Source organism: Bubalus kerabau, chromosome 3, assembly GCF_029407905.1.
Source record: "Bubalus kerabau isolate K-KA32 ecotype Philippines breed swamp buffalo chromosome 3, PCC_UOA_SB_1v2, whole genome shotgun sequence".
Taxonomy (NCBI): domain Eukaryota; kingdom Metazoa; phylum Chordata; class Mammalia; order Artiodactyla; family Bovidae; genus Bubalus; species Bubalus kerabau.
The window spans coordinates 166,227,377-166,254,530 of record NC_073626.1 but is presented as its reverse complement, the minus strand read 5'-3'; the positions used below and the strand labels follow the sequence as shown (position 1 = coordinate 166,254,530).

The 27,154-nt window shown below is 45.3% G+C and overlaps 1 protein-coding gene across 2 annotated transcripts in view; it reads left to right on the top strand.

Annotated features, from left to right (window-relative positions):
• Positions 1–27,154, top strand: part of SERPINE2 (serpin family E member 2) — a 70,435-nt gene that overhangs the window by 14,455 nt on the left and 28,826 nt on the right. Inside the window, exons 1-2 of one of the 2 annotated variants that reach the window (XM_055573602.1) lie at positions 25,227–25,328; positions 26,460–26,740. In XM_055573602.1, coding sequence (XP_055429577.1) covers positions 26,482–26,740 — 259 coding nt within the window. In that variant the 5' untranslated portion in view covers positions 25,227–25,328; positions 26,460–26,481. Of the gene's footprint in view, positions 1–25,226; positions 25,329–26,459; positions 26,741–27,154 lie in introns of those variants that run through there. The other variant, XM_055573603.1, reaches the window with a different exon arrangement.

Genomic DNA, 27,154 nt, shown 5'->3' with positions numbered 1-27,154 from the left:
GGAGATGCCTTAATGAGTCACTAAAAAGCATTGCAGGCATGCTAAGTCAGTCACTTCAGTTGTATCCGACTCTTCGCAACCCTATGGACTGTGGCCCTCCAGGCTCCTCTGTCCATGGGATTCTCCAGGCAAGAATACGGTAGTGGGTTGCCTTGCCGTCTTTCAGGGGATCGTCTCAATCCAGGGATCGAACCCACATCTCTTACATCTCCTACATTGACAGCCGGGTTCTCTACCACCAGCATCATCTGGGAAGCCCCCAAAGGCACTAAAATGGGGGAATTTTGTCTGTGAAAAAGAGAATGTCCTAGTTCAAAACCTGTGTGAATATGAAGTAAAAATTTTTCTGAAATTGTCCCTCAGCCAAAGAGATGTTTGCTGTATATTGGGGTCCTTACAGAATCTTCCATTTTGCAAAGATCTTGATATGTTTATCGGTCATAGCTTACCAAAAGCACCGGATGGGTGAGACTCAATGAGAACACAGACAGAAAACACATAAGCCTGAAATCACCTTTATCAATACTTAGTATGAGTGCTTAGAGAGATTGCATGATGAAAAGGCATTTTTTTAAAAAGGCAGAGAAATTGAATACAGGCTTAATCATTATTCCTGAGGTCATGGTTTCACAGTCACCAAATGTTGAATGTGTTGTGTTAGTTATGGTCATGCTAGTGGCTGTAAAAAGTAAACCCAAACATGTGCCGTGGTGCAGATGTGACGGAACGTTATTCTCCGCTTGCATAAAGCCCCAGATTGGTGCGTTCTTTTCCAACCTGGTGATTCAGTGACACAGCCTCTTTCCATCACATGGTTCCACTTCGTTTAACAGGTAGATTCCTAGGGCATGATGCTGGTCGGCATCAAGCTGGTAGAACCAGAAAGGTCATAACAGGTTGCATATGGCAAGTCTGGATGGGCCAAGCCGGCGGGCAGCATTTCTACTCCCATTTTGTTCACTGCATTTCAGTCTTATGGTCACTCCCACCTACAGCACAAGCTATTGCCCCGTCTTCAGAGGAAGAGGAAACGGGTTTGTTGAGAAGGTTAGCTACTCCATCAGGTCAAATTTAAGCCACAAAGGGTCACTTTAAAATGTAACACAGCCAGTAATATGCTGTGGGGATCGCAGATATAGTTTTGTCTGGGAGGGCCACTGTTCTGATGATCTGTGGGGGGGCTTCTTATGGCTTGCTGCTGCTGCTGCTAAGTCGCTTCAGTCGTGTCCGACTCTGTGCGACCCCATAGACGGCGGCAGCCCGCTAGGCTGCCCCATCCCTGGGATTCTCCAGGCAAGAACACTGGAGTGGGTTGCCATTTCCTTCTCCAATGCATGAAAGTGAAAAGTGAAAGTGAAGTCGCTCAGTCGTGTCCGACTCTTAGCGACCCCATGAACTGCAGCAGATTTGAAAAGTACAGTATCACAGGGAGCTCGGAAGGAAAGTAGATAATGTGCTGAAGGAAATGGTTAGACTCAAAAAGTGATGACAGGCATGGAGAAGATGTCTGGGGAAAACTCTGAATAAAATTGCTTCATGGAAGGTGGAAATGGAAAGGTTCTATTTCTAGATCATCATATATGTGATTTCACATACTAAGTCATAAAGTTTATTTAGTCATGTGACCAGAACTTGCGGGTTGGGCGCGCTGGGATGGAGGTGTTGGGATTCTCTCGCTGGACAAGGGAACTGTCCTGTTTGGGAGACACTATGTATTCAAGCACAGATGATACTTAGAACATAAAAAAACAGACTTTCATGCTGAAAGAAGGGGCGCCTGGCGTGGCGGAGGCTTGGCAGATGTGCTCAGAACACACTGTTCAGCATCCAGGAGCAGAAGGTGAGGCGAAGCTGGGGGAAGGGATCAGCACCAGCCCTGAGCTCTGACTTGGGGGGTTAAAGAGGATCCAGAGGGAGTGGACGAGGGGAGGCAAGTGACAGGACCACCTCTGCACTCTATCCGGGAGAAGCCTCTGGCAATGTCTGTCACGTGGTGGTGGGCATGTCCATGTCGTCTAAGGCCTCTTTCTTGCTGTGTGATGTGAGACAGATGACTAAGCCTCTCTGCATCCCTGTTACTTCAGCTCAAACTCAAAGGGCTCATGTGAGATTCAGTAAGACCATGCATTCACAGGGCTGTGCACACAGGAAGAGCTTAATAAATTAGCCCTCCCCTCTCCTGTGTGCAGTGACTCACTAGCTCCCCAGTTATGGTGAACATAACTGGTCCTGAGAAACTGGAGAGACATTCTCCCCTACAAACTGTATTGTTGTTGTTTTTCAGTCACTCAGTCACATCTTACTCTGAGACCCCATGGACTGCAGCACCCCAGGCTTCCCTGTCCTTCACCATCTCCCTGAGTTTGCTCAAACTCATGTCCATTGAGTCAGTGATGCCATCCAACCATCTCATCCTCTGTCGTCCCCTTCTCCTCCCACCTTCAATCTTTCCCAACATCAGGGTCTTTTCTAAAGAGTAGTTCTTCACATCGGGTGGTCAAAGTAATGGAGCTTCAGCTTCAGCATCAGTCCTTCCAATTAATATTCAGGGTTGATTTCCTTTAGGATTGATTAGTTTGATCGCCTTGCTGTCCAAGGGACTCTCAGGAGTCTTCTCCAGCACCACAGTTTGAAAACATGAATTCTTTGGCACTCAGTCCTCTTTATGGTCCAACTATCACATCTATACATGGCTGCTGGAAAAACTGTAGCTTTGACTATGTGGACCTATATGGCAAAGTTATGTCTCTGTTTTTTAATGTACTGTCTAGTTTTGCCATAGCTTTTCTTCCAAGGAGCAAGCATCTTTTAATATCATGGCTGCAGTCACCATCCACAGTGAGTTTGGAGCCCCCCCAAAACTGTGACTTCCTGACAAAAAGAAGCCCAGCCTCCTCCATCCCTAGTGATCTCTCACTGCAGTATCTTATAGCAGAGGTTAGAGATGGGTAAGGAGAACTTCCATTAAGTCACTGATTTGTTTTTTTTTTTTTTTTTTTTGGTGTATCTGGTACTGATTCTTTTTTTTATTTTATTGGAGTATAATTGATTTACAGTGCTGTACACCTAAAACTGAAAACCAACATAGTGTTGTAAGTCATTGATTTTTAATTCCAGAAATCCCTGTTCTCCCTCAGCTTTGTGTAAAGGCCTGTCCCATGAGGAAGAGTTCTGTGGGACCAAAGAGTTGTCAGGTGACCTCTCAGAATGGTGTCTCGTGTGTGGATTCTGCTGGATGGGGGTGGGGGCAGGTATCACTGATTTGATGGGAGAGCGGAGTCACAGAGCAGGGATGGGATTTATCCCACACAGGCAGGCCTAGGGCTCAATAGTCTTATTCCATCACCATGTCCAAGTAGACACGGGTTAGAACACCTCCCCTCCCCTGCTCCCCCTCTCCTTGCCAGATTCCTTCAGAAAGCACCAGCAGGGACCTCAGCGAGGAAAACTGAGTCAGACTAAAGGAAGAACCTCGGTATTGGGTGATTGAAGCCAAATTTGAAATTATACTTCCCATCACTTCAGATGGTTTCTAAGTTTTGCATAACTTTGCTGGTTGGATGGTTCTTGCCAGGGTGTGGCAACAGACAACATATACATATAGAGTGGTGTGTTAGTTGCTCAGTTGCGTCTGACTCTTTGTGACCCCGTGGACTGAAGCCCACCAGGATCCTCTGTCCATGGGATTCTCTAGGCAAGAATACTGGAGTAGGTTGCCATCCCCTTCTCCAGGGGGTCTCCCTGAACCAGGGATTGAACTTAGATCTCCTGCATTGTAGGCGGTTTCTTTACCAATTGAGCCACCAGGGAAGATGGGATAAATATAGAGTGGTCATCTTCTTAAATATTCCCTTGGATTTTGTTTAAATACTTGTTGCTGCCTCCTGGGGGATTTTCTCTGGGCCTCATGTGTGCTAAGTCACTTCATTCATGTCTGACTGTTTGTGACCCTATGGGCTGTAGCCTGGCATGCTCTGTCCATGGGATTCTGCAGGCAGAAATACTGGAGTGGGTTGCCATGCCCTCTTGCAGGGGATCTTCCCAACCCAGGGATCAAACCAGCATCTCTTGTGTCTCCTGCATTGGCAAGTGGGTACTTTACCACTAATACCACCTGGGAAGCCCTCTCTGGGCCGCAGAGGTCTGAATCCATCAAGTCCAGGAATGTTTGTATTCTTGGAAAACACAGCCCTTTTAAAGCCATTGTTAAAAAAGTCACTTGGAGCATTAAAAACCTCAGGTCATCAATTCCTGGTGTGAAAATTTAGGAGTGTTGGGGCTTCAGGCAAGCAGTATTGACTCAAATGTGCAGAACACTTTAAGACAGCATTTGATTGTACATTTAAAACAGGGAACGCAAATTGAAATTCCTCCTGGGGGCTTTCGCTCATGCATTCTACGTGCAGTATTTTCAATTAGCTGCAGAAAAAAGTACATTCAGTGTGGGTCTATTTTTACAGCTGGGAATTGCTCTGAGAACACAATTGGCTATTTCATACATGTGAGACTTATTTAAATGACTCGTGGGAGTATTTGCAGTTTAACCAATAATTGAAAATATTATTGCAGTGTGGCAGGTAAAAGTAGGAAGTCATTTTGAATTCTTCCAAGCTCAATAGCCTTATGTTAGTCTAAGGGGCAGGTGGTCGACAGGGTGAGAGTAGTGTTGAGATTCCATCCTTCCCATTTCATTCCTGGGCTCTGCCACAGCATGGAAAGAAAGAGAACTTGTGGCTGCCTGCGTGAGGGCACTCAGCAAGGACCCGAAGCATTAAGGTGTCCTCTTGGCGCTCTCTCCTGTTTTCACGCACCAGGCACAGATAGAAGGTTAGATCAAAGGTAAGAAGCCTCATCCTTCCCCCAGTTCTTCTTGGACTACCTGCTCCATTCCCCCACCCCCGCCATACTTTTCTTCCTGTTTCACTTCAGCTTGTCACCTAGCGCACTGGTGCAGAAAGCTAGCTTGAGTCTCAGGATGGACCCACCAGCCCCTCTGCGATTGTTCATACATGTTACGAGAGGCTTGAAATGCATATTCCCACAGAACTGAAAAGGTGTAAATGCCGGTTAGGTATCATTGTATTAAAATGCATTCTTGAACTTCACTGACAGACCAGTTGTTAGGACTCTGAGCTTCTGCTACAGGGATGTGTGGGTTTGATCCCTGGTCAGGGAACTAAGATCCTCTATGCCACATGGCAAGCCCCCTCAAAAATGCATCCCTTGGATACATGTTTACGTATAGCTGAATCCCTTCACTGTTCACCTGAAACTATCACAACACTGTTCAGTTCAGTTCAGTCCAGTCACTCAGTCATGACCGACTCTTTGCGACCCCATGAACCGCAGCACGCCAGGCCTCCCTGTCCATCACCAGCTCCCGGAGTTCACTCAAACTCACATCCATCAAGTCGGTGATGCCATCCAGCCATCTCATCCTCTGTTGTCCCCTTCTCCTCCTGCCCCCAATCCCTCCCAGCATCAGAGTCTTTTCCAATGAGTCAACTCTTCACATGAGGCGGCCAAAGTACTGGAGTTTCAGCTTTAGCATCATTCCTTCCAAAGAAACCCCAGGGCTGATCTCCTTCAGAATGGACTGGTTGGATCTCCTTGCAGTCCAAGGGACTCTCAAGAGTCTTCTCCAACACCACAGTTCAAAAGCATCAGTTCTTCAGCGCTCAGCTTTCTTCACAGTCCAACTCTCACATCCATTCATGACCACTGGAAAAACCATAGCCTTGACTAGACGGACCTTTGTTGGCAAAGTAATGTCTTTGCTTTTCAATATGCTATCTAGGTTGGTCATAACTTTCCTTCCAAGAAGTAAGCATCTTTTAATTTCATGGTTGCAGTCACCATCTGCAGTGATTTTGGAGCCCCAAAAAATAAAGTCTGACACTGTTTCCACTGTTTCCCCATCTATTTCCCATGAAGTGATGGGACCAGATGCCATGATCTTCATTTTCTGAATGTTGAGCTTTAAGCCAACTTTTTCACTCTCCATGAAAGTGAAAAGTTAAAGTAGTTCAGTCATGTCTGACTCTTTGTGACCCCATGGGCTATACAGTCTATGGAATTCTCCTGGCCAAAACACTGGAGTGGGTAGCCTTACCCTTCTCTAGGGGATCTTCCCAACCCAGGGATCAAACCCAGGTCTCCCATGTTGCAGGCAGATTCTTTAGTAGCTGAGCCACAAGGGAACTCTAAGAATACTGGAGTGGGTAGTCTATCCCTTCTCCAGCAGATCTTCCTGACCCAGGAACCAAACTGGGGTCTCCTGTATTGCAGGTGGATTCTTTACCAACTGAGCTTTCAGGGATATACCCCAATACAAAATTAAAAGTTTTTAAAAAAATAAAATTTAGATATTAGAAAAAATGCATTCTTGCTCCTGTGATTCAATCAAAGCATGGGTTAATTAGGCATTCTGTGGGCAGAATTGAAGTCTTAACCACTAGTATTTAACTTTTCTCAGGATCAACAGTTCTTAGCCGGGGTGAGCCCCCTTTCTCCCAGGAACGTTTGTCAGTGTCTGCAGACATTTGGTTGTCACAGCCACATGAGTGGTGCTACAGGCATCTGATAGGAGAGGCCAGGGAGACAACTAAACACCCTATAATACACAGAGCATGCCTTGCAACACAGAGCTATCCAACACGGAAAGTCAGTAGTGCCAAAGTTGTGAAGCCCTGGTCTAGAAAGTTTTTTGTTTTTGTTTTTGTTTTTAGAAAAAATGACTCCCCAAATAGTGGGTTGGTCAAAAGATTCATTTGGATTTTTCCATAACATCTAATGGAAAAATCTGAATGAACCTTTCAATGCTTGCAAGATGGTGGCTTCTGTAATCGATGTTAGCTGTGGTTTAGTTGCTAAATTGTATCTAACTCCTCCAAGGGATCTTCCCCATCCAGGGATCTAACCCATGTCCCCTGCATCACAGGGTGGATTCTTTAGCCACCAGGGAAGCCCCAAATCAGTATTATTACATAAGGTGAATTCAGGTGATTACCAAAGGCCTGGCTTCTTCATTGATGGCCTGGTTACCAAGAGAGCGCTGTGGTGTCCCATGTGCAGCACTGGATGCTGGGGAAGTGTGAACAGGACAGAAAAAGTACACTTTCCCCCCACCCCCACCCCCACCCCCACACAAAGATAAGAGGAGGCAACAAGTGTGGTAGTCAGAGCAGGATTATAGAAGCCTGAAGCTGGAAAGAGCCTGGCAGGTTTTGCATACTGCCAGGGGGAGAGTGTGGCTGTAGAGGAAGCCAGATCAGACCAGACTGGCTGGGTTGGTAAGACCTCAGGGAAGACCTGTTTGATGCAGGTCTTTTTGGTGCCGAGGGTCAAGGTCAGCCTTCCCTATCAGCAAGGTCACTGGACAGTGCAGACTCTGGGTTAGATGTGGGAGACTGATGTCCTCTTCCAGGAATGTCGGTGGCTTGCTGAGTACAAAGGAGGTGGAGAACATAGACCATTCAGGAAGCATCTTAGAGGTAGAAGGATAGAGCTTGCTGATGGTTAAATAGTGTCAGGGAGGAGATGCAGGGTGACTCCCAGACTTTCTGCTTAGACTCTTGGATGGATGGGGAGCTGCCCTTATTGGGATGTAGGTAGTACAGGAAGGAACAGCAAGTTTAGAGGAGGGTTCTTTTTTCTTTCCATCCTAGAATTTCTGTGAAAACAGGTAAGGGGACTTCTCTGTATCTTTCTACCCCATGTTTCTTTTGAAAAGAAACATTGGGTTTGAGAGTCTGCTCTGTGAGCTAAAATCTAACATATTTCTCCCGGGTTGCTTCTTCTCTCCAGTTACCATCATAATAGGCTTTGCAGTGCAGCTCAGAGTGATTTCTAAATGGCTTCCTTGGGCAATCGTCAAGCATTTTCTGTATTAGACTTCCCCTCCACCTAAGTAAATAAAACAGTAATGAGACTCTGCTTACCATTCACGCTTCTTAGACAGGGCTCATCTGGCTTTGCCACGCTGAAACTCTTCTGAATTATATCGGTCTGGTCCTGCCCTATTTCATTTTCAGCTGGTAGGAAACATGTCTCCTTATGCCTGAGCCTGGCAGTCTCAGAAGGAGCACCAGGAAGTCACTGGAGCCTAATATCCATATCCTAGGTCACCCAGTGACATCAGATACATTTTTCTAAAAAAAAAAAAAAAAAATTTCTAGAGCAGCCCTGACACCATCACCAGGGCTGTTCAAGGAGGCTTCACGGGGCCCAGCTGCTGCCCTAGGAGGGCAGGGCTGCTCTCAGGTCCCTTCCCTGAGGACCTGTGGCCACACGTGAAACTATGATAAAGTTAGACGGTAGATCCTTGAAGCCCAAAGAAATGAAGGAAATGGCCCACAGTTGCAAAGAGACCATGAATAAAACAGAAAAGGCAGCTTTAAAAATTCCCTTTGATTTTCAGAGATTGGAATTTGGGGAAATTTTGCAGTTGAGGAAGAACTGTTAGGATGGGCTGAAGAGTCTATGTTCGGAGACTGAGGACAGAGACCCAAGGACTCCTTGGTGTTCAGGAACTGTCCAAAGAACCTGAGCTGTGTCGTCCTTTTTCATTCCTCACATCAGTGCATCAGCAGGGACTACTGTTACATGCCCTGTGCAGTAGGCAGGTGAAGTATAGTGCTTGTCAGAAATCAGGCAGTGAATTGGTGGGGGACCTGGTTAGAATTTGAGTGGTTTGTCTCCGGAGCTTACAGCGGCCAAGACAGCTAAGAATTGGTGCTCTCTCAAAGAATTATGAAAAGGCAGAATTATTCAGACACATAGTTTTGACATTTTTTTTTTTTTTTAGAATATTGACATTTTTAGTGTGCTTGCAGTATTGGGAAAAGAAAGTAAATAATGAAAAGGTCTGTCTTAAGGTGCATTTGCTGACTAAAATTTTAAAATAATGCTTTTTATTTTTAATTTTTCATTTTAAGATAGTTGCAGATTGATATGCCATAACAAAAAACAGTAGAGGGAAATCACCTGTAACCCTTTACCTAATTCCTACAAAGGTATCATCTTGCACAACTGTGTGTGTGTGTGTGTGTGTGTGTTTAGTCACTCAGTTATATCCAACTTCTTGCGACCCCATGGACTCTAGCTTGCCAGGCTCCTCTGTCCATGGAATTTTCCAGGCAAGAATACTGAAGTGTGTTGTCATTTCCCATGCCAGGGGATCTTCCCGACCCAGGGATCAAACCTACGTCTCTTGGGTCTCCTGCATTAGCAGGCAGATTCTTCACCACTGTACCACCTGGAAAGCCCTTGCGCAACTCTAGTACCCAGCAATATATACTATAACTACAGTACTGCAACTAAGATATTAACATTGAATTGTATAACCCTCCACCTTGCTCAGATTTCATCCAGTTGTACATGTACTTGTGTGTGTGTGTACTGACTCCTATGCAGTTTTATCGTATTGTAGATTCGTGTTACTACCATAGTCAAGACACAGAACAGTTTCATCATCAGGACCCCTCATGTCAGCCTCTTGTAGTCACATCCACCCACCTCCCTCTCAGACCGCTGATTCCTGGTTACTACTAGTATGTTCTCCATCTCTATAATTTTGTTATTTTAGAACTATTTTATCAAGGAAATCATACAGCATACATGATTTTGGGGCTTGGGTTTGTTGTTGTTGTTTTGGCTGTGCCGTGTGATTTGTAGGGGATCTTAGTTTCCCAACCAGGCATTGAACCTGGGCCCCATCAGTGAAACCATTGAGTCCTAACCACCGGGCTGCCAGAGAATTCCCCAGTGGGTAACCCTTTGGAATTGACTTTTTCACTCAGCGTAATTCCCTTGAGACCCATCCCGGTTGCAGTGTGTATCCATGGCTTGTCCCTTCTTTGTGCTGTGTTCCATGTAGGATGTGCCACAGTTTATTTAACCAGTCACTTGTTGAAGGACATCTTGGTTGTTTCCAGTTTGAAGCTATTACAGATAAAGCTGCTACAACACTGATGCAGGTTTTTGTGTGATGATGAGTTTCTATTTCTCTTAAATAAAGTCTAAGATAGCTGGATCGTATGCTTCAACACGTACAAGAAACTGCCAAACTGTTGTCTCGAATGGCTGTACCCCTTTACATTCCCACTAGCAATGTGTAAGCAATCCAGATTCTCTGCATCTTCTCCAGCATTTGGTATTATCACTAGTTTTTATTTTAGCCGTTCTGATAGGAGCGTAGTACCAGCCTGTGGTGGTGTTTTAATTTGTGTTTCCCTAAGAGAGTTCCAGAAAAACATCTATTTCTGCTTTATTGACTATGCCAAAGCCTTTGACTGTGTGGATCACAATCAACTGTGGAAAATTCTGAATGAGATGGAAATACCAGACCACCTGACCTGCCTCTTGAGAGACCTGTATGCAGGTCAGGAAGCAACAATTAGAACTGGACATGGAACAACAGACTGGTTCCAAATAGGAAAAGGAGTACATCAAGGCTGTATATTGTCACCCTGCTTATTTAACTTCTATGCAGAGTACATCATGAGAAACTCTGGGCTGGAAGAAGCACAAGCTGGAATCAAGATTGCCGGGAGAAATATCAATAATCTCAGATATGCAGATGACAGCACCCTTATGGCAGAAGGTGAAGAGGAGCTAAAGAGCCTCTTGATGAAAGTGAAAGCAGAGAGTGAAAAACTTGGCTTAAAGCTCAACATTCAGAAAACTAAGATCGTGGCATCTGGTCCCATCACTTCATGGGAAGTAGATTTTTGGGCTCCAGAATCACTGCAGATGGTGATTGCAGCCATGAAATTAAAAGACGCTTACTTCTTGGAAGGAAAGTTATGACCAACCTAGATAGCATATTCAAAAGCAGAGACATTACTTTGCCAGCAAAGGTCCATCTAGTCAAGGCTATGGTTTTTCCAGTGGTCATGTATGGATGTGAGAGTTGGACTGTCAAGAAAGCTGAGCACTGAAGAATTGATGCTTTTGAACTGTGGTGCTGGAGAACACTCTTGAGAGTGCCTTGGACTGCAAGGAGATCCAGCCAGTTCATTCTAAAGGAGATCGGTCCTGGGTGTTCTTTGGAAGGACTGATGCTGAAGCTGAAACTCCAATACTTTGGCCACCTCGTGCAAAGAGTTGACTCATTGGAAAAGACCCTGATGCTGGAAGGGATTGGGGGCAGGAGGAGAAGGGGACAACAGAGGATGCGATGGCTGGATGGCATCACAGACTCAATGGACATGAGTTTGAGTGAACTCCGGGAGTTGGTGATGGACAGGGAGGCCTGGTGTGCTGCTATTCATGGGGTCGCAAAGAGTCGGACACGACTGAGCGACTGAACTGAACTGAATGGCTCATGACGTTGAATATCTTTTCATGGGCCTATTTGCCTTTTGCATGTTCTCTTCAAGGAAATGTCAGTCTGTTTCTTTGGCCCATTTTCAGATTGAATTGTTTGGTGTTTTTTTTTTTGCTTCTTTGTTATGAGAGTTGTTTGTGTGTTCTAGATACCGTATTAGACTTTTGTTAGATAGGATGTTTGCAAATATTTTCTCCTAATCTGTAGTTTGTCTTTTCATCATCCTTGTAGAGTCCTTGGTAGAGCAAATATTTTTTTAGCTTTTTATTTTGTATTGGGGCATAGCCAATTAACAATGCTGTGACAGTTTCAGGTGAATACCAAAGGGAGTCAGCCATACATATCCATGTATCCATTCTCCTCCAAACTCCCCTCCCATCCAGGCTGTCACATACAATTGAGCTGAGTACTCTGCTGTACAGTAGGTCCTTGTTGGTTATCCATTTTAAATATAGCAGTGTGTATATGTCCATTCCCAGCTCCCCAACTATCCCTTCCCCCATCCTTCCCCCTGGCAACCATAACTTTGTTTAGAGCAAATGTTTTTATTTTTTATGAAAATAAAAAGTGAAAGTGTTAGTCGCTCAGTAGTGTCCTACTCTCCGCTAGGCTCCTCTGTCCCTGGAATTCTCCAGGCAAGAATACTGGGGTGGGTAGCCATTCCCTTCTCCAGGGGATCTTCCTGACCCAGGGATCAAACCTGGCAAATGGGCAGGCAAAAATTCTTTACCAGTGAGCCACCAGGTCCAGTTCATAAGTTTTCCATTTTGGGGGTCATACTTTTAATTTCAAAGCTAAGACAAAATAGATTCCTGCCTCCTTTAACGTGTGGTGTCTGATTGTGCATCCTGAAGGCGGGGGTGAGGGGACAGGATGGAGATTGGATTGTGAAGCGTTGTTCTTCCAGCCTCTGTCTAGTTTAGACTCAGGAGGTGTGTGTCATGATGAGTTGTTCCTTAAGGTTATGGCCCCAGGGTAGACCTGGTCCTACAAGGACTATAGGATGATGATGGTGTTAAAAAAAAAAAAAAAAAAAAAAATCAAAATCTCTGTTTCCAGAACCATCCACAGTACCTCCTAACACAAAACTTTTTTGCACATGAGATCCTCTGTTGGAGCACTCTCCCCTGCCCCCAGCTTCCTCCCCATTGTCCTTTTGAGCTCATCCTGCAAGGCTGGCCCTTCCTCAGAGCAGCTCTCCAACCCCTGCCTGTCCCTCCTTCTCCTCAGGTGTGTCTCGGCTCCTCTGTTGTCCATTGTACTTTCTGTCAGAGCACTTGCAAAGCAGGTATGTCAGTGTGAATGTAAACATCCACCCAGGATTCATAATGGTCTCATTGAAGTCTGTTTCCCTCTAGTCCAAGGTTTCTCAACCTCGACCCTCTTGATGTTTTGGAGTGGACAGGTCCTTGTGCAGGGCTGTCCTGAGCCTTGGAGGGTGTTGAGCACCACCCTGGCCTCTGCCCACTAGATACCCATAGCACCCTACCCTCTACGCCCAGTTGTCATGACCAAAGACCTCCAGCTGTTTCCAGATGTTCCCTGGGGCACAGACCACTCCAGTGGAGAACCGCATCACTAGACTGTTCTAGAGGGTAGGCGCCGAGCCCGTTCTGTCCAGGTTCTCCCCCTAGTCCTCCTGGCACACCAGTGCCTCGTTAATATTTGTGAAATTGACAAATGGATGAACGGTACCTCCTCATTAAACAGTTCTTTATGTGGCATCCTCAGAAAGACCACCTGATTTCAAAAGAACCAAGCGGGTTTTGTTGTGAATTTGAGCCTTCAAAATCTAGAGTTCCTCTTCTTAGCCGAAATCTAAAGTTCCTCTTCTTAGCTGAGTATGGTTTCCTTACCCCCTTCCCCTGCTGCCTGGAGTAAGGATGCAGGAGTCCTCGGCTTCCTGCCTGATTAAAGCCCACATCCTTTGTTAACACTGCCAGGGCAGGGGCCCTCAGAGCCTAGAAGAAGCACCTCCATCATTCCCAGAGCTGGGAGGCCTCCTGCTACCTCTGAATGCTCCTTCTGAATGCTCCTTCTGAGGAGCATCTCTACGGGCGGAACCGGAACCTCCTGCAGGTGGCATTTTGCGGGTAATTTGGCGCAGGGCTCACCTGGAGACGCAATTCAGCATTCATCAGCTGAGTCACCTCCCCTCTCTTGCTGGCCTCTGCTCCCTTTTCATGAGGAAAGGGAGGAAAATAGAGGTTTGGGCTCAGTTTTGCTTAGCTAAGCATGTAACTGAATATAATTAGTTCAGAAACATGCCAAGGAGTAAGCGCAGTCAGCCGTAAGTATAAATGTAGGGTATGTGTGAGCGGTTTGGTCTTTTCTCTGTACCTGGCAGTTTTGGTGCCGTGAGCCTGAATGATAGAGCGGGCTTTGCTTTGCATGCGTGCTCAGTCACATCCAACCCTTTGTGATCCCATGGACTGTAGCCTGCCAGGCTCCTCCGTCTATGAAATTTTCCAAGCAAGAATACTGGAGTGGGTTGCCATTTCCTTCTCCAGGGATCAAACCCGCGTCTCTTGCATCTCCTGCATTGGCAGATGGATTCTTTACCATTGAGCCATTGAGGTGGGCGGTGGGGTGGAGAAAGAAAGGACTGCTGGATGAGGAGGAGTAGGCAGTGGGGAGGGGGCAGGCTGATGGGGGTAATGACTGGTTACTCCTGCTTTATGGGAGGAACATCAGGGGTGACCCGCAGCAGAGAGAGGCTTGGGCTGGTCCTCCCGTGGTGCAGGAACAACTGGCCCTGCTGTTAACACCTTCCGTGCTGCTTCTTGCAGGGGGCTCGGGGTGACATGGGCACCACCCCCCGCTCCAGCCGCAGAACTTCACAGGCTTTTATTATTTTTTTTTAATTTTATTTTATTTTTAAACTTTACATAATTGTATTAGTTTTGCCAAATATCACAATGAATCCGCCACAGGTATACATGTGTTCCCCATCCTGAGCCCTCCTCCCTCCTCCCTCGCCATTAAGAGCCCGATTTGATAAGGCGGCTGACAGACCACAGCTTTATCTAATGGTAACACAAAGCTTCCCATCTGGGATTCCCAAAAGGGATGGGCAGGATGCCTTCCTCCCCTAGGTAGAGAAGCCTCGGGTCCAAAGTTCCAGGGAGAGTCACTGTGACATTTGTCGCTTTGACAAGAAACAAGTCTGTGATCGGACTGAGGCGTCGATTCTAAGTTAAGGAAAGTCAGTCATGACACACGAGGGAAGAGTGCACATGTGTGCTTTTTTTGTATTGGAACAGCCTTCTTATCCTCGGCACAACTAACATTTGGGGCTGGATGACTCTTTGCAGCAGGGAGCCGTCTCAGGCAGCGTCCCTGGCCTCAACCCGTGAAAAGCCAGCAGCACCCCCTCCCACATACGGCAAACCCAAACATCTCCGGACCTTGCCAAATGTCCCCTGGGGCAGGGGAGGGGGGCAGTGTCACTCCCCCTCCCAGTTGGAACCACGGCCCTAGAGAAACAAGCATACTGTTCAGTTCCTGTGCTCTGTAGAGCTGTGGTCACTTGTTTACTCTGAGTATTTGATGATTTAAGCACAGGACAGAGAGGTAGAAAGAAGGCAGTGTTTCTTTACTTTTCCCTCAGCTGACCCTTTAAACTGCATCCCAAGAGTCAGCATGATAGACTGGCTAAATGTGTCAGTTTTCAGACATCTCTTCAGCTTGTATGATCTGTATGAGCTGGGAGGTTTATTTAATTTTTCTGGGCAGAATGGTGTATGTAACCTCCCAGGCACTTACAGCCCACTAAGATTGTGGGCTCCAACTCGCAGTGGCAAGCCTCTGAAAATAACGGGTACATAGAGTTAGCATCAAAGCACACAGAAGCTGGAGGAAAAGGGCACAGAGCTGCTAAGAGGTCACCCACAGTGTCCCTCCCTTGGAAATTTAGGTTGCAGTGACCATTGCTGCTGCAATGATCTATTGCAAAGAATATTGTGGTGATTTTGCTACGAGAAACAACTCCACAGTGAACCTTTTTAGGCTCAAATCTTTTATAATTATTATTGTTACCTTAAGATTGAAGAGCTCTTACTGTTCCAGTAGGTATACACACTTTTAAGAATTTTCATACCAAGAATTGTTTTTCAGAAAGAATTTTATCAATTTACACTTTCAGCACTTACTGTTCACTCTTTTTTTTTTTTAAGCAAGAAGTCTAGAGAGCATTGATTTCTCACCTATGAATTGAAGACCTGTAGATGACAACAGAGTTATTCTCAAGGGTCAAAAAAGTCATGTTCCTGGTCTAACTTTCAGTATAGACTGAATAAATAATATCTCAAAACATGATTGTCTTAAAATGTATCAAGATGCTACTATGTATAGATAGAAATAATTTGCATTTTAATGGTGTTTATGGATTCATGGTAGTATTTTATTGTGTCTTTTCACCAATACTAAAATATAATTAGTCATGAAGCATCTGTAATACTTTTCTTAGGTCTCAAAAATGTGCTGCCTTGTTCTAAAGATTGAGAACCACCAGTCTGTATCACTCTAATATTTTAGGCTATTGATTAGAAAGTCATCCATATAAACTGTTGTGTCTTAAAGATTTGTCAATAAGGAAGTCTGTAGGACTTGACATCACCTGTAAAACATTTAATGGCCCAAGTCAGCAGCCTAAAAAAACATATCACACAACCATTAAAGGTTTTTTGGAACATACTTACCTGCCTCCCATGCTCAGTTGCTCAGTCTTGTGAAAGTCTTTGTGGCCCTGTGGATGTAGCCTGCCAGGTTCCCCTGTCCATGGGATTTCCCAGGCAAGAATACTGGAATGGGTTGCCATTTCCTCTTGCAGGAGATCTTTCTGACACAGGGATCAAACCCGCATCTCCTGCATCAGCAGGTGGATTCTTTACCACTGCACCACTTGGGAAGCCCTACCTATCTCCACTCCCACCATATAAAACCCCTTCTTTCTCTTAGAAAGATTTGGGAACACACCAGCACTGTATTGCTCTGTGTAAATAGTCTGGTGGTGGTTTAGTCACTCAGTCGTGTCTGACTCCTACGACCCCATGAACTGTAGCCCGCCAGGCTCCTCTGTCCATGGGATTCTCCAGGCAAGAATACTGGAGTGGGTTGCTGTCTCCTTTTCCGTAAATAGTCTAAAGAAGTTGTAAAGATACAGACAGGGCTCTATTAAGGTGGAAGTATTGTTTGACCTGTTTTCTTAGCTCAATCCTTGAGACTTTCTTAATAGCTATTGAAATGAAAATCAGAGACTGTTTGAGCATCGAGGGAGATGAGACAACATTTACTGAGCCCCCTCCTCTGAGCCAGGCACTATACTCGGTCCTGTCTGCCTTTCTGTTGTGCAGATGGCATTCCCACGACCACCCTTGAAATTCAATTTCTAATACAATAAATGAGAAAGCTGAAGTTGATAAAGATTGTGACTTGCTTTGGATCTCTTTGTTAGTGGATGGTAAAACTGGGATTTGAGCCTTAGATAAATTTCCCCTGACACTTAGAGGAAAAGAAAATAAATGTCCCATTATCTTGTATTTTAAAAGTTGGACAATTCTCAATTTTTAAAAAAAGAACCATAAAAAAAGAGATGGACAACTAACAAAACCCCAATTACCTTCTTTCTCCTAGCCTTTCCCTTTCACCCCAAAAGAGATTTCAGAATGAATGGTGTGTGGATGAAAGGCACTTGGATGTCGGTTAGAGCGTATGTACAATACGTGTCTCTTGGTTGAAGGAACCTTTTAGACGCTGATGCCATACATTTCCGTGGCTGAACATTTCTTTCCTGGGTATTTTTAGGTTCCTTTTTGGCAAAGGGAATTAGTGTCACAGATCAAGCATCTGCTTTGAAGTCTTAAAAAATTTAAGAAAAAAATCCAAAGAGGTCTCTCTAAGCCTCTCTCCAGTAACCTGAAAGGAGACATTTTAAAACCACCAAGCTGCTGTCACTTTGATCAGTTGGCATTTCCTGTTTGTTCTCTTAAGTCTTAAGAATGCTAACTCATTCAGATAACACTCCATACCTTCCCAAGAAGGATATCAAGATGCCCTTTCGTTTTGCTTGTTTATCTAATTTTCTATCTTAAGAGAATGTGGTAGATATTTGGAAATGAGGACAGATTCTGGTGGCCATGTATCAGTAATGTTTGTAGAGGTTTGAGGGACTGGAGTCCCCCTCTCTCCATCATAGGACCAGACTTAACCACAGCTACTTGTGCATAAACAGCTACAGTCACTTTGCACACATGGACTTCACCTCCGTAGAGCAACTCCTGAAGTTCTCCAGGCTGCCTCTTGCCAAGTACCCTTACCAGTTGGGCCATTGCCTGTTGGCAAAGCATTGGTGAGAAACATTGGTCTGATGGCTAGGCAGCACAGTCCTACTTCAGGCCTCTTAGAGGTCTCAGTCTGGCAGCCCAACACCTTTCCTTCACATTTACTTCTTTGGGAAGCTCTATCAAGAAATCTGTTGGGAGATATCATGATTCTAATATAATCTGATGTGCTGTTCTTTTTCTCTACCTCCTGTAGCCCCCTGCTAGAAGAATTGGCTAATCCAGAGGCAAATTAATGAAGGGTCTTAGTTTCCAAGAACCAGGATCCTAGAAGCACTGAAATCAGAAGGATATTAACCATTTCCAGTTTCCTAATACTTGAGAATATGTCAGCGTTTATCAAGGGGAGGGAGCTGATTGTCATGCCTCCCCTCTCCCCCTCATAAACTGGGGGACTCTCCTTGTCATGCTGTGGGCCAGTTGTTCATTCTAGGAGCTTGCATTGTTAGGGTCTCACTCAGGATGGGGTTGATCCAGGAGACTTACCACCTCCACATGAGAGTGATCCATTTTAATTATCCTAGCTCAACTTCTAATGCCCAGCTCATACCCTCATCTTCTCAGCATCCAGGACTATAAGGGCTGTATAGCCCTGGGAAGCAAACCAGTTCACATGTAAGCAATCTGTCTTCCATAATTTGAATTTTAATATTTGGCTGTAGTCCAGAGAGGGATGTAAATGGATTTTGTATTTTTCCATATTGTTGTTGCCCAGTATCCCCATGGTTAATTTAGGGTTTATTTGATCAGGTTACTAAGATTGTGGTCTCTAAATACTGTCTCCCACTAAAAGGAACCAGAGTTCCCTAGAGAAGTATCTGGTTCCAACTGGGACAGGAAGTATGTCAAACAAGCCTAGAACATCTTGCCAAACCAGAAACAAGGGAGCTATTGAGACTGCAGGGTCATATAAAAGGTTCAGGGGCCAGCCTGAAGAGGCTTGTTCTGAGCACCAATAAAAGTAATAGCATCTCAGTCAATCAAAAGCCTTAAAATATGTTGGAAAACATGCGTTCATAATTATACTAAGCAAACAAACAAGGAAACCCCCTCTGGTTAACATTAAGAATTCTGGGTAACCAAGTCATTATTTGGAGAATGATATAAGGAATGGATTATTGCCTTTGCTATACAAACTGAACCTCAAGACAACCAAATAGTTGGTTATGGGAAATTTCTTTTTATAGAAATATTCCAACTAATAAAGAAAGAAAGAATTACAATAGCACCATTTGGCAAGCCGTAATAAAACAATGCACTTAGGCAATGATCATGAGTAAGTGCTAACATCACAAAAAAGACACAGACAGCCTCTGTCTCCTGATTCCAGCCCCTTGTACAAAACCTCTGTGAAATACTCTTTCAAAAAAAGAGATTTAAATCTGATCAGCCTCTGGAGCAGAAGTTGGCAAACTTCCTGTGAAGGGCCAGGTAGTAAATGTTTCTTGGCTTTGCGGTCCAACTGGGCAGCTGTCTGTTCAACTTGCTGTAGGAGCTTAAATGCAACCGGAGACAAAGCAACAAAGTGTGGCTAGATCTGACCCAGGAGTTTGCAGACCAATGTTCTAGGTCTAAGTATGGGTTTACAGAAAGTAAGGAAGACAGAGGAGCTTGTTAAACAGCATCACATGAATGCAGTTAGCAAAATCTTGACTGGGAAATGATGGAACAAACAAATTGGACTCTTCAAAGACAGACTTCCCCAGGAAAAAGTTAAAAATAAAGTAACTAGGGAAAGATTTTTAAAAAGACAAGAGACATGTCAACCAGTTGCCAGGTATGGAGCTTATTGAGATCCTGATTTAATTATTTAGATCCTGACTTAAATAAACTGCAAAAATGGAAGACAATCAGGGAAATTTGAACACTGATTAGATATTTAACATAATAAATAGTTATTAATTTTTGAGGGGGATAATATGTATATGTATTCCTTGGGTTTAGAGTATATATTGAAAATACTTTGAATTATATACTGTCAAGCATTTGCTTCCAAAATAATCTTTGATTTTAAAAGAAAAAAAGCCATGAGTTAACAGTTATTTTATCTGGATGTTAGGTATTGAGGATTTATTTTTGCATATACTTGAAATCTTTTATGACAGAAAGATTTTTAAAATATATACATTTTACCAAAATACATCACTTTAAACATATTTTGGAGAATAAGAAGGGATGGAGCATTTTTTATTAGACACTCCTGTGTCCTCTTAAAACAGATGGGAATCATCTGGCTAAGAGTTGGCACCAAAAGAGTCTTTCCAGTGTTTTTCCCCCAAAACTGTTTATAGACATCTTATTTGTTATTTTAAATAGACTCGACAGATATCACATTATTTATCATTTGAGCTGACAAGTATATTACTTATCATTTGCTCACATGTTATATGTAAAAGATGTTTTGTTAAAAAAAAAAAAAAAGGAGAGAGAGAAAGAATTTATAAGACTGAAAATAAGCTTCATCTTTTGTGACCAGCTCCACTGGTCCCCCGTTGTTTAACTGATGAGCGATTGCAGGAATCTGGCCACAAGGCCTTTCCACAAGGGAGGTAATGTGAGGGAGGTAATGTGAGTGACGGCAACTGGCGGGGATGAGGCGGTGGGGTGCAGCGGGAGCCAGGGATGTGGGAAAGCAGGCGTCAGCTTCAGGGGTGGTTGCTGTGCAGGATGTCTGCCGTGGGAATGAGGGCCCTGTGTTACCAGATGCCCATCAATTTTCCTTTTTCCTGAGAAGAACTCTACATCTAGATTGTATGTGACATCTTCTAACTTTACTGGCCTTTGGCCTGTTAGGAACCAGGCTGCACAGCAGGAGGTGAGCAAAATGTCTGTATTTACAGCCACCCCCCATCGCTCGCATTACATCCCAAGCTCCGCCTCCTGTCAGAGCAGCCGTGCAATAGATTTTCATGGGAGTACTAACCCTACTGTGAGCTGTGCATGCGAGACAGCTAGGTTGTGTGTTCCTTATGCAGGTCACCCTAAAACCATCCCCCCACTCCCATCTTCGGTCCATGGAAAAACTGTCTTCCATGAAACTGGTCCCTGGTGCCAGAAAGGTTGGGGACTGCTGGCCTGAAATATTTCTAGAGCACCTTGTATTCCAGACCAGACCCTCACATAGCTGGATTAGACCTCAGATTTAGCTTTCCTCCCCAGTGGCAGGGCCCTAAATGAGAGCCTGAGGGCATGGGGGTTCTAAAGTGCTCTGGCCCTGCTTTCTGTGAACTTCCAGTCTAGTTGGGAGGGGAAAAAAAACTTGAAAAACAAAATGAGAGGTGCAGATAGAAAATGCTGTGGGAATTCAGAGAAGGGGGTGGCTAGTCCCATCGGAGACAATAAGGGAGTACTTCCCACAGGCCGTGGAAGGAGTTGGGGGAAGCCCTGGTGTGCTAGGTGGAGGGCCAGGGAGAGAAGCAATGCCACAGACACGGGCAAGAGCAAGACCCAGCCACGGGAAACCAACCCTTTAAGAGAAGAGTTGGGGAACTTTCCTGGTGGTCCAGTGGCTAAGATTCCACGCTCCCAATGCAGGGGGCCCGGGTTTGATGCCAGGTCAGGCAACTAGATCCCATGTGCCACAACTAAGAGTTTGCATGCTGCAACTAAAAAGGATCCCACAACGAAGACCAAAGATCACATGTGCCACAACTAAGACCCAGGGCGGCCAAATAAATGTAAGAGATTTCAGGCCAGTGGCCCTCCACGACCCACCAGGGAAGGGTTTTCAGGCCGAGATAGTGTTCTGCACAATCAGATGAATAGTCAGCAAACAGTGGGAAGCATGGCACTGAAATTTGGCTGAGCATGTGAGCTGCACATTGGAGCCATCGTCTTCCTAGAAGTGATGGTTGAGTCACAGGCCCTGTAAAGAGTGTGTTTCTCTAACGCTGCCCTTGATAGGTGGTACATTTCTATAGGTGGTCAGGGTGCTCTCTGGGTCTGGCACTTGGAACACTGCTGGTGGTTTAGTTGCTAAGTTGTGTTCAACTCTTGCGACCCCATAGACTGTGGCCTGCTGGGCTCCTCTGTCCGTGGGATTCTCCAGGTAGGAATACTGGAGTAGGTTACCATCTCCTTCTCCAGGGGATCTTCCCGACCTAGGGATCAAACCTGCTTCTCCTGGATTGCAGGCAGATTCTTTCCTGACTGAGCCACCAGGGAAGCCCTGTTTGCAAAACTGCCAGCCCATTATTCAGAACACTGTGTGTGTGCACGCGTGCTGAGCCGCTTTAGTCGTGTCCGACTCTTTGCAACCCTACAGACTAGCCCACCAGGCTCCTCTGTCCATGGGATTCTCCAGGCAAGAATACTGGAGTGTGTTGCCATTTCCTCCTCCAGGGGATCTTCACGACCTAGGGATCAAACCCACGTCTCTCGTGTTTCCTGCATCGGCAGGCAGGTTCTTTACCACTAGTGCCATTTGGGAAGCCAAGTTTACAACACTAAATCTCACTTAAAGCTCAAAAACATTCCTCACTCTGGAAAGGAAAGATTTGAAGTCAGAAACAAGAAGTTCATGGGGAAACAGAAGCCCACATTTGGAAGGATATACCTATAATAATGGGCTTCCCTTGTGGCTCAGCTGGTAAAAAATCTGCCTGCAATGTGGGAGTCCTGGGTTCAATCCCTGGGTTCGGAAGATCCCTTGGAGAAGGGAAAGGCTACCCACCCCAGTATTCTGGCCTGGAGAACTCCATGGACTATTGCAAAGAGTTGGACATGCCTGAGCAACTTTCATTTTCACCTGAAATAATGACTTTATTTATAGGTTTGTGATCTCCCTACAAGAATGGCTTAAAGTAGAGACTTTTCACTACTATGAAAAGATTATTCAAGAAATGGGAGCCTGGTGGGCTGCCGTCTATGGGGTCGCACAGAGTCGGACACAACTGATGTGACTTAGCAGCAGCAGCAGCAGCAGGATCGTCCATATTGATGCTATGTAATACATTTGGGCAACATCTTTATTCCTTCTTTTACCTGAACATTTAAAGTGTGATTTCTTTCAAAAATATAAAATAGGATGTTATTATGTTCCTCCCATAATGAGAATCTCTTCCTTCTAGAGAGTAAGCATTTCAAAGCCTGATAACTCTAACAGTTATTTCATGTAAAAGACTGTTTGAAGATGAATATGTATTCATATCAGGAATGTTATCAGCCGATAGTAATGTTTGGATTAATACTCACTGTCCTGGCTACAGAACTTTGGGAAGAAGTAAAAGCTTAATCTTAGACACGCGCACAAGCCAGGTAAGTTTAGACAGCCTGAGCATTTAGCCTATGAAACTGAGGCCAAGAAGAAGTTCTGCCCAGAACATCAATCACAAACAGCTCTGATTCCAAGTTCGGCACAGCCTCTGACCCTGTCGCAGTGTGCTGTTATGAAACTACACACAGGCATCTCTCAAAACTTCCCAATCCAAGGAACCAAGAAAAACACCCCTGGCAGACTTCCCCCACTTTATAATGAAACTGTTCTTTTAGCTAAAACTCACGACCAAGCAAAATTCTGCTAAATAAGGTGGCTATTTATTTGGGAGACAGTCTTTGCTGATTCCAAGACCTTGGAATGTAGCTTTTTCTGGTTACTGATCCTTTCTACCCGTTTTACAATCGTCTACATAAATCCATAGTGTTTGGGTAAATCAACTTTAAGCTAGCAGAGGCTAAACCGATTTGGTGTCCTTTCTGAGTATGCAGATTCAAATATTTGCTAATCCGGGAGAATTTTGTTGGGAGGTGTGGGGAGTGTGGATTATGGCACGCTGAAGGCAGCTGCCTGAGTCCACCAAAACGCAAGAGTCAACAGTTCAGACTGATTAAGTTGGTGCCAGTCACCGGATTTGGCCCGTTTGTAGCAAAGATGGTACTGACTATTTTATATTTATGCTGGCTTTGTAGTATCTCAAAGGTTAAAGCAGACATTTATTTCCAGAAAAAAAAAAAAAAAAAAAAAGAAGGGAGGGAGAGGGGATGGACACTGTGTCTAATGTCTAATTTTTAGATGCATTGAGTAAAGCTTCCATAGTCAGGTATGGGAAGCTCTGCATTGTCAACCAGGCCAAAAGAAACTCAGAGGATTGTTGTGGTATTAGAGCCGGTCCAAGGTGCCAAAGTCAGACTAGGCCACTCTGGCCATAGGAAAGCCCTGAGTGGGAGTGTATGTAGGTCACTTACATGTTTTGAATTTAGACAGGCTGTATTTACACTCATTCTACAGTTAAGCTCTGAATGTTCTGAATTTTTTGTAATGTGCTTGTTTGCCAATATAAAGAATATTCCACCATCACCTTTGAACGATGGCCTTAGTGGTTCACCTTGGGGCCCTGCATGTTCGGTGGGGAGCAGGTGGGGAAGTAGTGGGTGCCTCTTCCCACTCCAGTGCATTTTACTCTGTTGGAAAATGTTTGAAGCTAAAAGTGAGTGAGGCTCAGGACTAAACAGAATCATTTTCTTAGGACTTCCCTGGTGGTCCAGTGGTTAAGAATCCACCTGCCAATGCAGTGGACAGGGGTTCAATCCCTGGTCCAGGAAGATTCCATGCTGTGGGGCAACTAAACCGTGTGCATAACAGCTGCTCAAGCCTGTGAGCTTAGAGCCCATGCTCCACAACCAGAGAAAGCCTGTGTGCAGCCAGAAAAACATAAATAAGATACATTTTTTAAAAGGAATCATTTTCTAGTCATGCTCAATAACATTATTTTGATGCAATGAAAAATAACAAAAATAGAACGTATATAAGGCATCAAGTTTAATCCCACATGCATTTATTGAACACCTACTGGAGGGGGGAGCAGGAAAAGTAAATAGAGAGGAAGGCAAGAGAACACGGAGCTTCCCAGGTGGCTCAGTGGTAAAGACTCCATCCGCCAATGCAGGAGATGTGGATTCAATCCCTGGGTCGGGAAGGTCCCCTGGAGAAGGAAATGGCAACCCACTCCAGTATTCTTGCCTGAAAAATCCCATGGACGGAGCAGCCTGGTGGTTGCAGAGAGTCAGACACGACTTAGTGACTAACCAAGAACTAAGGGAACACACATTCCCGTGTTGCCTGATGCTGTCCTGGTTCCGTTTCCTTCCCTGGAACACATGGACACTATTTTCCCCTCCAGGTTACCTCTGCTAAAAGGCTCCCCTCTGTCTTATTCTCTGAAGACACACCCTCTACCTTCCCCATGCAAATACACATAGTGTCCATGGGATTCTCCAGGCAAGAATACTGGAGTGGGTGCCATTTCCTTCTCCAGGGGATCTTCCTTCCCGACCCAGGGATCAAACCCTGGTCTCCTGCATTGCAAGCAGATTCTTTACCATCTGAGCCACCAGGGAAGCATGTAACATGAGGACCAGTTGTTTCCTGGAGAAACTTGTGCCCATCAGGAGCTCAGATCTAGGGAGGAGCCAAGTTAGCCACACCTTGAGTTCTGTGCTGGTTTTACCAGTTGCCGCTTCCAAGTTCTTATTTAACGAGAGTATTTGCTTTTCCATAAACACAAGTAAATTTCCTACCTCTTACTTGTCACAGCCAAAGAAAGCTCAGCAGTAATCAAGGAAGAAAGCGTATTTCAAAGGAATCAACACAACTGGCAATATCTGTAAACAGTGCCGTCTTCACAGTTGCTGAATTTGCCGATTGCTCTGCCCTCTTGCAGGTTTACATTTATTTTCACTTAAATTTAGTTTCATTAAGCATTCTTTAGTTAAGAAAATCATATGCTTATGGTAAAAATCGTGTACGTGTATTTAATAAAATAATCTCAGCAACCTGAGAGATTCACTCCCTGTTTCAAACCCTCATTCTCACGACCCATAGAATGAAATGCAAGAGCTGGATGGGGCTTGACAAGCCCTTCAGAATCTGGCCACTTTTTCTTCTTCATCTCCTCCCCGACCCCTCCTCCCTACGTCCCTTATATTGCAGCCACATCGACCTCTGATAACCCATCCTCTGCCCCTCCGCCTGGCGCATCCTTTCCCCTGATCTGCACTTCCTCTGGTTACTCTGGCCTTGGCACGTGTGTCCCTCTGCAGAAGTGACTTCCCTCCCCATCCAGGTTCATGCTGCCCCACCCCTACTGCTTCCTTCACTTACATCACCATTCCTACTGTCGTGACCCTGCTCCCTCTCTGTAATGACTCTATTGCCTCCTGGTTTTCTGTCTCCCCTCTGGAATGTAAGCTCCAGGAGGGCAGGGCTCATGGCCATTTTCTTTACAGTCTGTGCTCAGCACTTAGACAAGGGCCTGGCACACTGCAGGTGCTCAGTAAATATTGGTATGATGGGATGAAGGGTGGTTACGAAAAAGAAATAATGATTAGAGTCGTGTTTGCCGCAGTCTTGGGACCAGCAAGTGGAAGTTTCCTTCCTCTAGCTCCCCATCCCCCTCACAAAATATAAAGGAAAACAGTTTCATCTATGCTGTTCTATCTTGACTATATTAAAGATCTGCAGTTACACTGGATTTAGTAAATCATAGCCACCTGGGTACAGAGCTGTTTTGTTGTTGTTAAGTCGCTGAGTCATGTCCAACTCTTTTTGTGACCCCTTGACTGTAGCCTGCCAGCTCCTCTGTTCATGGGGTTTTCCAGGCAAGAATATTGGAAAGGGTTGCCATTTCCTTCTCCAGGGGATCTTGCCCACCCAGGGATCGAACTTGTGTCTCCTGCATTGGCAGGCGGATTCTTTACCACGGAGCCACCAGGGAAGCCCGAGTACAAAGTAATTCCTCCAAAAATGTTTGTTCAGTGTAGAACGTAAATATTTTCTCCGCCTCCTCTTTCAGGTTGTCCTTGCTGGAAGGAACCATGAATTGGCATTTCCCCTTCTTCCTGGTGGCCTCCGTGACGTTGCCCTCTGTGTGCTCCCAGTTCAACCCTCTGTCTCTGGAGGAACTCGGCTCCGACACGGGCATCCAGGTTTTCAATCAGATCGTCAAGTCCCAGCCTCATGACAACATCATCATTTCTCCGCATGGGATCGCGTCTGTCCTGGGGATGCTACAGCTGGGAGCCGACGGCAGGACCAAGAAGCAGCTCACCACGTTGATGAGATACGGCGTGAACGGTGCGTGTGTCCGGGCCTGGCTGTACAGGCATCCAGGGCAGGAGGGCCCCTTGCTCAGCAAGGAGGGGTCTCGCTAGTGCCCCCTGGGCCTGAGGACCAGCCTCCTCTAAGGGCCAGTGGCAGTGCTGGGGCTCGGGAGAGCTGGGCTCTGGGCTTTGCTCTGCAGCTGTGGGTCTACAGGCAGGCACTTGATCTCTGGATGCTCCTGTTTTTTCATCTCAAACGAAACTTCCCGTCTGCCCCACCCCCATGGTATACAGGGCTCAGAATGCATTATGGCTGTGAATATGCTTTTAAATCCATAAGCCTGGGGAGGTGGGTGGCTGTGACCATGGAGGGCAGCAGCGGGGAGCATTGTGCTAGGGAATCCATCTGCGTCTTCACTGGTGGTGGACACATGAGTCTCCGTGGGGA